Here is an 11781-nt window from a genome sequence, read left to right on the forward strand (position 1 = left end):
TGTCTGAAACCTCGGTGAGAGCATATTTCAGTCAGCCTATTAGAAATCCCAGTGGTCCCCAACTCTTAAACACACAACAACTTCCTCAAGAGACTCGCTCTGAAATTTGTTTCCCTAAGAGTTTTAATACTTGCTTAGTTAGTTTCCTCCTATCTCTCTGCCTGCCTCTGCCTGCTTGTGATCTCTGTCTGTCAAATAAATAAAATCTTTAAAAAAAAAAAAGGGGGGGGGGGCGCCTGGTGGCTCAGCGGGTTAAAGCCTCTGCCTTCAGCTCAGGTCGTGATCTCAGGGTCCTGGGATCGAGCCCCACATCGGGCTCTCTGCTCGGCAGGGAGCCTGCTTCCTCCTATCTCTCTGCCTGCCTCTGCCTGCTTGTGATCTCTGTCTGCCAAATAAATAAAATCTTAAAAAAAAAAAAAAAACTTGCTTAGTTAGGGATTTGAGAATAATCTAAATAAGAAAGAAACCAAGAGCCCTTAAAGGGCCCTTAAAGTCTCTTGATGGTTAGGCTTCTAAACAAAGTTCTTTAACAGAGCTCTGAATCTCCCCCCTCACCTATCCACCAAGGTCCCACAGGGGTCCAATAGAAGGAAGGTTAAGAACTGCGTTTCTGGGGCGCCTGGGTGGCTCAGTGGGTTGAAGCCTCTGCCTTCAGCTCAGGTCATGATCCCAGGGTCCTGGGATCGAGCCCCGCATTGGGCTCTCTGCTCAGCAGGGAGCCTGCTTCCTCCTCTGTCTCTGCCTGCCTCTCTGCCTACTTGTGATCTCTGTCCAGTAAATAAATAAAATCTTTTTTAAAATTTAAAAAAAAAAAAAAAGAAAGAAAGAAAAAGAACTGCGTTTCTAAGCCTCAAGGCTCCTCAAGTGGGTCTACAGACTCAGACATAAACTTACCCCACCTTTCCTCAGACCAGAGAAAGACATGGCTCGTGAATCTATCAATCAGGGACCCAGGAGAACAGAAAAAATGCCAAACCAACAGGAACCCCTTATTCTAATCCTATTTCTCAGGAGAACTCTGAAACCTCAGAGAGCCTGCACCAATATTTAACAGGCCTCTCTTCATGGTCTACTAACATGTCTGTCATCTTAGATCTGAGGGCCCCAATCTTTCAGCAGTACTTCCCAAATCATGGGACACTACTACTAAGTAGGTAACTTTAGGGGATGGTTGACAGTTTTAATAGGATTTAACATATAAATCCTTCATCTTGAATAAGGGAAAAGTCTCAGCACGGCCACAGTACATCTTTCATATCTGGTTAGCACTTCGTAATTTCTCTATCTAACAAAGGGAAAATAGCCTCAGGATCTAAGCCACCGACATATGACAAGATTCAGCTAAAATTTAATCACACTGTTTTGCTTGCACTATGTTTAAAGTTATTTTCTACTCATGCAAGTGATACTGACATTTCATTTAAGTAAAGATAAATTTCATCTTTCAAGTTTTAAGTTAAGTGTTCAGCTTTTAAATATGAGGTAAACAGTATAAGTAGTATACAGATCTAGGAAAAGTCAAGAAATCTTAGACTCAAATGACTGACATTTGGGCAAGTCTCCCCTAGTACCATGAAAGATGCACCAACATGGTGTAGTAGAAGGCAAGGTTCTGCTTCCAAGTCTACTTCTAAATGGGTTATTTCTAAAATGTACCTCATTTCTTTGTAAAATCTCATTTCTTTGTAAAATCTTTTGAAAGAAAAGCAAATTGAACCTGGGTTTTTTGATTCTCCCGGAATAGGTTCAGTAAGACTTCCACAGTCATCTAGTCCATATATAGCCAAAGCTTAATGACCAGGCATGACACCAGTTTGACAAGAAGAACAATTCTACTCCTTACCCCATATCAAAGTTAATCTTGATTCCACCCTACCTGACTATCTGAGAAAAGTTAAAAGGAGATCTAGCCATTCCTTCTCTCTTCACAGAAGTCATGAATTTTAAGTATATGCAAGCAAAAAAAAAAAAAAGAAAGACTTAAGGAAAAAAAAAAAAAGTCTGCTGGGCAGACCTGAGCAGAGATGCACTACTCTGAAACCCAAACCCTTTTTTTTTAAGATCTTTATTTATTTATTTCACAGAGAGAGACATCACAAGTAGGCAGAGAGAGGAGGGGGAAGCAGGCTCCCCGCTGAGCAGAGAGCCTGATGCGGGGCTCAATCCGAAGAGCCTGAGATCATGACCTGAGCCGAAGGCAGAGGCTTAACCCACTGAGCCACCAAGGCGCCCCTGAAACCCAAAGTCTTCAAATGATTGGGGACCCAGGGGTTGAACTTCACTGCATCTGTCCTCCAGGTCTTCTGTATTGTCAAAAGTACTACACTGGGACTTTAAGGCCCACTTACAGGTCTCAACCTGGCCCTAGCACAACCTAGCCATGTGGCTGAAGCTACTTAATCTCTCTTCCTCACTCATAACATGAAAAAGGCAAATTAGCTCTATGACTGTGTACTATTATACTCTAAAATGGCCATAGCTGGGGCGCCTGGGTGGCTCAGTCAATTAAGTATCCAACTCTTGATTTCAGATGTGGTCATGACCTCCGGGTCATGGGATAGAGCCCTGCACTGGGCTCCTGCTCAGCATGGAGTCTGCTTGAGATTCTGTCTCCCCCCTCACCTCCTCTTCTGCTCTTCCCCCACTCGAGTGCTCTGTCTCTCTCTTAAAATGAATAAATAAAATATTTTTTAAATAAATAGCCATAGTCAAACATGGGGTCAATAAAATTTTTCAGCAGCATCATTTTTAAAAACACAAACCAGAGTTTAAGAAATTACTTTGCCTGATTTTAATACTACCTAATTATATCTATTATATGGGGTAAAAGTAAATAATGGGGTAGAGAAGTGAAGAAAACATAGGAAGAGCTATCATTATAAGATCTTCCAAGCAGGAAGCAGGAGAAACCTATATTGCAGTCAATCTCTTTGGTTCCAACTCCTCTCTGGCAGTTTGCCTCCTACAGATGTGAAATTCAGTTCTCAGTATACTTCAAGGCGGGGGGGGGGGGGCGGGGAACAACATTATTTTCATCTTCCAACTCGCCCACTTAGAGCTTACCTGCATGTACCAACACAAAGCCCCCTCGCTTCTCCTTATGGGACTGCTTTGTTTCCAACTCTTTGACTGTTATTTTAACAGTCGAAACCTGAGATGATCTGGAAGGCACCCCTTCTCCAGAACTCATCCCCTTCTCCATGGTCATTCTCCGAGATTACCATCTTCTATTGGGAAAAGTGCATACTTCCATCCAAAAGTAATTGCAGGAGAGGAATTACCCTAAAGAAAAACAGGCAAAGATGGTATACATTTCTTTCACTAACATACACATAACTTATACAAATTTGTATAAAGATAACATTCCAAAAACCTAATTTTAAAGTTACTTAACTGGGTAATACAAAGAATATGAAAAAGTTAGAATTTAAATCTGTCCATAGACAATACTTACTTAAAATCATATAAACAAAAGAACTGTTGTAAAAAGACTTCATATGAAGTCCAGAGGAATTTTATCTTTCATTGTATTTACATCAAAGAAAACCTCAAAATAACTTATATATCACTTCCTACTTCCTTCGATCCAAATGTTAATAAACTCTGGGACATTCTAGAGTCACTAGTGATGCTGATTAATACCACCAAGCCTCGATATAAAGTCTATATTACAGCTAACTTTTTTTCCCCAGCTTTACTATGACATAACATATAAAATTATATAATTTTAAAGTGTACAAAACAGTTTGACACACACAATGTGAAATGATTACCACAATAAGACACCTAGTTTCACACTGTTAGATAAAATCTATACCCTATTCTAAACTGAGAAGTAGGGAGGGGTATAAGTCTTTCTTTGCCAATATAAAACATAAATAGTAGCATAAAAAGTGACTTAGTTGCCTAATCCAAAAAAAATTGTGTTACTCAAAGTGTGGGCTGCAGATTAGGGTTTGCTACCAGTCTGCAAGAGACTTATTTTATTCATATATTAATTGGTTTATATACAGATTTTCAACAATGTGTACACTTTTTATATTTTTTCCTTTTTGTTTATATTTTTGAAGCAATATTATCTATTAAATATAATAAAATTGAGCTTTTATTTTTATATTTTATTCTTTTCTATTTAAATTCAATTAATTAACATATAATGTATTATTTGTTTCAGGGGTACAGGTCTGTGATTCATCAGTCTTACATAATACCCAGTGCTCATTACAATACAAACCCTTCCCAGTGTCCATCACCCCTTTACCCCATCCCACACCCCCCCACCCCTTCAGCAACACTCAGTTTGTTTTCTAAGATTAAGAGTCTCTTACGGTTTGTCTCCCTCTCTCGATTTCTCTTGTTTCATTTTTTCCCCTCTTCCCCTATGATCCTCTGCCTACGATCCCTTGCTTCTTAAATTCCACATATCAGTGAGATCATATAAAATTTTCTTTGACTCACTTGTTTTGCTTAGCATAATACTCTCTAATTCCATCCACATCATTGCAAATGGTAAGATGGCTGCGTAATATTTCATTAATTTTATCTTTCATTCACGGTTCCATATTTCAGTTTTGTTTGGGGCTTGGCTTTTTTTTATGGTTTTAGTTTTGGTTCTTTTGCATTTTGTAAAAAACAGTCAACAATGGATTGAAAAATTTTTAAAGCTGGTCTTTTACACCAGAGATGGTCTCAGAAGCACTGCAATATGGCATTTCAATTAGAAAGGAAGCAACTTCTACTCTAACATTAGCTTTCATTTAACTCTAAATCCATTAATGGTCTGACTGGCCTAATAAATAAAGAATTCCAACAAATGACTAAAACAAGGCAACAAAGGGCAAATGGGCAAATCCCAGTTAACAGAAAAATTGTTTAACAGTGTAAACAGATCAAAAGATGCTAAATCTCACTCAAAAGAGAGATACAAAATAAAACTACACCCAAATGCCATTTTTAACTTGGGATGACCAACATCAAAATGATATCAGGTTTTGAGGCTATCAAGAAACAAGAATTCTCAAACAACTGCTAGTGGCAGCATAAGATGACAAAACTCAACAAGAGCATTCTGGCAAAATCAATCAAAATTACAAATGCACACTGAAAGATTATTTGTAATTATAAAGATATGAACCAACAATATGTCTTGATGTAAGTGGTTAAAATAAAAGCAGCCACTGGGAAAAAAAATGACAATATTCTTGATATACAAATACAGACTGACTAATCTTACAGATAGTTTTGGTAAGTAAAAAAGGCACAGTATAGAAATATATGCAATGCCATATTTTGAGGGAAGGGGAAAAAAATAATACAGCTAAGTATATATGCAAAGCACAAATCTGGAAAAATATGCCTCAAAATATATATAATAGTGGTCACCCAAAGAAGATTTGAATAATGGACAAAGGTGGAATGGAAATTTTATTGTTCAGAGTTTATACCTTTCAATATTGAAAAATCTGAACATACTACTTTCCCAAAAAACCACTTTTTTTATTCATTTATTTATTTATGGAAACATGAAGTAACTAGCTAAATCCCAAGTTCCAAAATAGAGCAAGCCTATGAGACCTCATCTGAAAAATTCACTAAGAGGGCAAATACCATATGCTGAGGGTTCTCAACATGCATCCCACCTACGGCAGGAATGGACAAAAACACGGCCAATCAACAATACTGGCCCCAAAAGTTTTTGTTTTGTTTTGTTTCTCTGTTTTTGCTTTTGTTTTTCTGGATCTTGAACTTCTGAGGCCATGCAAATTACAGGCAATTCAAATTTTTTAAAAAATTATAGTATTTGATCTCTAGAGTTCAGACTAAGGAGTAAAAAATAAATCATTATTGTAGATTAACATCAAATATCCCTGGGATTATTTTTTATCACATTTGTATTCATTTCATCATTACATCATTATTTGAAACTGATGAAGCATATTTACATCAACATACTGATCTGCAAGAAAAATGCCTAACATTTCAGCTAAGCTTTGAGGTAACATTCAACACACAAGATTTCCAGTGAAAGGAAATGTATAAGCATGTTACAGTTTTTACACAACAGAAAACAACTGTACAGCTCATTTTTTATAATGCCTTTATTTCTGAATATGCTTGAAAATGGACATTTTGCAATTTCCCACTAGTGATGATATTAAAATTCATTTTATTGTTTCTAAAACACTGACAACTTGTCCATCCTCTGCAATAGTCGCAACAAAAAGTAAACAAAGAGTTAGCATGTGACCCAGTAATTTCACTCACAGGTATATACCAAAGACAACAGAAAACACGTCCACAAAAAAATTGTACATGGATATTTATGGCAGAATTATTCCTAATAGTCAAAAAGTGCTAACAACTCAAATGTCATTCATACAATGGAACATTAATCAGCCATAAAAAAATAACTAAGTACTGATACATACTATCGTATGAATGAACCCTGAAAACAGTGAAAGAAGTCAGACATAAAAGGCCACATACTGCATGTTTCCATTTATGTGAAATGTTCAGAGTATGCAAATCTAAAGAGACAGATGTAGATTAATTGTTGCCTTGGCCTGGGAATCTAAAGGGGAATTGGAGAGTGACTGCTAATGTGGGCAGGCTTTCTTTTGGTGGCAATAAAAATATTCTAAAATTGATTGTGGTGATGGTTGCACAATTCTGAATATACTAAATACCACTGAGTTGTACACTTTAAAAGTGCATAAATTATATGATAAATAAATTCTATCTTAATAAAGCTATTTGGATTGAGAAGCAGGACAAGTGGGGGGGGGTGGTTAGGGAAGAAAAAAATGAAACAAGATGGGATCCAGAGGGAGACAAACCATAAGAGACTCTTAATCTCACAAAACAAATTGAGGGTTGCTGGGGGGTGGGGGGATAGGGAGATGGTGGTTGGGTTATGGACACTGGGGAGGGTATGTGCTATGGTGAATGCTGTGAAATGTGTAAGCTTGATAATTCACAGACCTGTACCCCTGGGGCAAATAATACATTATATGTTAATTAAAATAATTTTAAAATAAATTAAAAGACCAATAAATAAATAAATAAATAAAGTTGTTTGGGAAAAACAAGTTTCCTGATTCCCATAAACTATATCTTTTCCCATAGGTGTAACTTTTCCAAGTTACCAAACCTAATGACCTTTTCTTACTCTGATGCTTGAAACCTTTGTTCTCTACATCCCCTGCTCTTCTTGGCAAGCATGCTACCATCCTAGCTGTTCATGACCCCCCTGACCCTTCCCAAGCTTGTCCTCTTACATGACTCCCTGTCCACAGGTCTATTCTCAAATGTCTCCTTCAGCAATTTCATCCACTGCCAACCTTTCAAAAGAATCCTCTCAGTAAAATCAAATTATTTGTAACTCTTTATCTTCTGCTTCTTGAGCTCTAGCCACAAGTCTCCTGGATAGCTCAGTTCAACCTGGATCCTCTTCACTCTTAAGCTACCCAAAACAATCTCATTTTTCCACAGAAATCTAGTTATTTCCACATCACTCCTTATTTTTAATAGCACTAATCCTTTTCTAACTTACCTTGAAGTCATCCTGGACTGCACCCACTTTCCAAATCTTGTAAATTTCTCCCTCAAGCATTTAACCTCCTTTCCCCTACTGCCTCCACCTTTGTTCAGTTCACATACCTCTTAGCATAAATGTTACAAAAGCACTTTAACTTTTCTCCCCAAATCCAGACTATCGTAAAACAACCAACTACAAAACGCTGCCAAAATAAATCTCATAAAGGACAACTCCAATCAAAATGAACGGCATGCCAAAAGACATAAGCAGACAATATACACAAGAGGAAATATAAACTGGATATCCAATATTAAGGAAAGAATATTCAGAGAAATAGAAATAAAAATGGAATCTTCCTAACTAGCACTGTACTGCCACCATAAACTGAGGTAAGTAACCATTTTGAAAAGGAATTTATCAAGAAGTATCAAAAGCCTTAAAATGTATAATTTTGTATATACTACCTTTCCAGAGATACTCTATGTATAACCAGTCTATTAAAACATAAGTAACAATACTACCATGGATACCTCCAAGGAGAACTGGGAGACTGAAGGGCAAAATGAAAAGGAAATTTGATTTTCCCCTAATAGCCTTTTGCATTTGATGCTTTGTTTTGTTTTGTTTTGTTTTAACCAGGTACTATATACTAAAAACATTTAAATTAGCCATCTCTGAAACTAAGATGAACCCAAATTAACCTGATTATCAAGGTCAGAAGAGAAACTCGGAATAAAACATCATTTTTGCTGCAGGGACTTTCAAGGCACTGATTTTAAGGTCTAAATCTTGACCCCAGTTCTCTCAAAGACTTTTATTTTCCTACTACATGTGATGACACTTTTTTTTCTTTATACCATTTAAAAAACTATGACATTTCCTGTTTGCCCCAGTGTTGAATTTTTCCCTCTAGATTTACTTAGTCTCTTAGAAGCAGTCAAAAGAATAAGTCAGGGAATCCATCCGTCTTACAGCAAAAGGCTTTTACAGAAATCCAGCCCTTAAACTCTAGCAACTGATTAATAAAGAAGCATTCTGCTGTTCTTAACATCTTGACATTGAAGGTTTAATGCCTCATTCAATGAGCTCCAAAACATACTCATTTCATCTTTGACCCAGTAATTTCACTTCTGAGAACACTTTCTACCAAAATAACTTCAAAAACAGGAAAGGCTTTATGCCCATTATGCTGTGTTTGACACAGGATAATTTAAAAAAACAAAAATCTGGAAGCGACCAAATGTCCAACATAGAGAAATGGTTTAAAAAATGATAACCTATATTATTTATGGTCAATTGGTTTTCAACAAGGGTGCCAAGACCATTAAATAAGGAAAGGATGGGGTGCCAGGGTGGCTCCGTCAGTTAAGCATCCGACTCTTGACTTTGGCTCCGGTCATGATCTCAGAGTCATAAAATGAAAATGCACGTCGGGATCTGTGCTGGGTGTGGAGCCTGTTTAAGATTTTCTCTCTCCCTTTCCCTCTGCCCCCTTTAAAAAAATTTAAATAGGGAAAGGACTGTCTTTTCAAAAAATTGTGCTGGAAAAACCAGATAGGCACATACAAGGAATGAACCTGGATTCCTACCTACGCTACCTACCTATTCCTTGATCCACATAGACCAAGAACTAAATGCAAGAACTAAAACTGTAAAACTCTTAGGAGAAGACACGGTAGTAAATCTTCAAAATCTTGTATTTGGCAAAGGTTTTAGACATGACACCAAAAGCACAACCAACCAAAGAAAATATAAATTAGAATTCACCAAAAGTTTAAATGTTTGGGGCACCTGGATGGCTCAGTCATTAAGCACCTGCCTTTGGCTCAGGTCATGATCCCAGGACTGCATTGGACACTCTGCTCAGCAGGAAGCCTGCTTCTCCCTCCCCACTCCCTCTGCTTGTGTCCCTCTCTCACTCTCTGTCAAATAAATAAATAAAATCTTTAAAAAAAAAAAAAACTCTTCTATTAAAAAAAAGAACTCATACAACTTCAAAATTATTTAAAATTCAATATAAAAATGAGCATAGGAATTGGATATACATTTCTCCAAAGATACACAAAGGGCTGATAAGCAAAGGAAAAGATGCTCAACGTTACCGTCCTTCAGGGAAATGGAAATCAAAGCCACAGTGAGGTACCAACATCATAGGTACACCTCAAAGACAAATATCAAGTTTTAACAAGGATATGGAGAAATCAGAACTCTCATATCCTGCTGGTGCAGACCACTTTCAAAAACATCTGGCAGTTCCTCAAAAAGCTAAACAGAGTTACCATATGATCCAGCAATTCCACTCCTAGATATATATCTAAGAGAAATGTAAACATATATCCACACAAAAACCTGTACATGGATCTTTACAGAATTATTCACAATAGTCAAAAAGAGGAAGCAACTGTCCATTACCTAATGATGGATAAACAAAATGTGGTTTGTGTGTATGTATGTGTGTGTAATGGAATATTATTCAGCCATAAAAAGGAATGGAGTATTGATACAAAACACAACATGGACGAACCTTAAAAACATTATGCTAAGTTAAAAAAGGCAGATACAAAAGGCCACATGTTCTATAATTCCATTTACCAGAAATGTTCCGAATAGGAAAATCTACAGACACAGAAGTAGATTAGTGGCTGTTAGGGACTGGAGGAGCAAGGAGACGGGAGAATCTAATTAGTGGCTGCCAGGGACGAGGGAAGCAAATGGGAAGTGACTGTAATGGGTAGAGTTCCTTTTGGAGATGATGAAAACGTCCTGTAATTAGATAGTGGTAATAGGTGCACAACTTTATGGATATAGTAAAAACTACTAAAATTTACAATTTAAAACGGTGGGTTTATGGTATGTGAATTATATCTTAATAAAAGATCGATTTGGCAATGGATGCAATGTACAACAATTACACTTTCTGGTTATAATCATATCTAACACACGCTATGATCATAAACAGGTTAAAAAATGCTATAAAAAATAGAAAGAGAGGGATCAAAATGCTGGTTGGTGAAACTGTAGGTGATCTCTTTTTAATTATTCCTGCATTTTCCAGATATTCATTAATAAGCACGCACTGCTTTTTACAAAAGGGGGAGTTTTATTTAAACAAACCAAAAAGGAAATTATTAAACTCCCGAGTGTATAAAAATTCCTTAGCTTAGTGTTCAACGATCTCAGTCACATGGTCCCGAAAATACCTTTCATTTCCCCTCCCCTACAGAGGCGAGTCAAGTTACTCCCTCCTTCCGGAAACACGATGCCCTCTATTTCCAGGGCACCTCCAGCTCCTGTTTTCCACCCTCCTGTCCAGCTGCTCCTTCTCCATCTTCTCGGTCCTTGCCTCCTCCGCCTCCTGAGCAGTAAATGCTAATGTCCTGAGAGACTCTAACCAGGCCGCTATAACACCGCGGGGCTGCTTTGGCCCCAACCCGCCACGCAGGACTGGGCGCACACCCTCGGGTCTCTGCGAGCCTCTGACTCGGAGAACCCCGCAGCCCACGAGTGCAAAGTTAGTGAAGGACAGCGAGGACTGCCGGCACACAGACAATCCCTTCCCCGGAGAAGGAATAAGACTGCCAAGCTAGAGCCAAGGCTAAGAAGGAGACCGGCACGGGCGCCACGCGCGACCGAGGGGTCGAGGGACGTCCCGGATCCGGTCCTTCAGCACCGCCCCAGGCAGTGGGCATCCTGAGCGCCGCCCCCTCCCGGCCCCGAAGAGGATGTCCCAGCGAGCGCGCGGGCCTGGACAGAGGCAGCGCCGCAGCGGCGGCAGCAGCGCGGACAGCGTGAGAAAGAGAGACACTCACCAGCGTCAGCCCCGAGCCCTCACAGCACCGGAAGTAGTCACCCACCCGTTGCCAGGGTGAGGAAGCGGGGCTGACATCAAGCTTTCCGATTGGGTATGCGCGTAGCACGTGGCCGGAAGCATACGCCCACGCGGGGCTCAGACTCTGCCCACTGCTTCCGAACATTGCACCTGGCGGGTGAAGTTCCACACAGACTTCACCTGGAGCCTCATTCTGAGCTGCGCAGGCGCCGCTGCCAGTCTCTTTTAACCCAGACTGTTAATGAGCCAGTCCTCGATTCCGATCCAAGTGGTTGGCAGACCAGCGATGTGATAGGAAATGAAGTTAAAGTAGCCATGATTTATTGAGATGTCACTTCAGAGCTTAAATTTTTTCAGTCCTTGCAGCCTCCCTGTTACAGTAGGGAAAACTGGAGTTCTGCCAGGATTCTATGTG

General features: G+C 39.0%; 1 protein-coding gene across 2 annotated transcripts in view; it reads right to left on the reverse strand.

Moving 5' to 3' along the window:
• TASP1 (taspase 1) overlaps positions 1–11385 on the reverse strand; it is a 276089-nt gene extending 264704 nt beyond the window's left edge. For both annotated transcript variants that reach the window (XR_013967338.1, XM_080812603.1), the window contains exons 1-2: positions 11347–11385; positions 3064–3282 (exon numbers count right to left, since the gene is read on the reverse strand). Coding sequence is in view for 1 of the 2 variants with exons in the window: in XM_080812603.1 (XP_080668729.1) it covers positions 3064–3208 (145 nt within the window). In the remaining variant the exon portion in view is untranslated. The remainder of the gene's footprint in view (positions 1–3063; positions 3283–11346) is intronic.
• Positions 11386–11781: the final 396 nt, after the last annotated feature.

Source organism: Martes martes, assembly GCF_963455335.1.
Source record: "Martes martes genome assembly, chromosome: 9".
Taxonomy (NCBI): Eukaryota; Metazoa; Chordata; class Mammalia; order Carnivora; family Mustelidae; genus Martes; species Martes martes.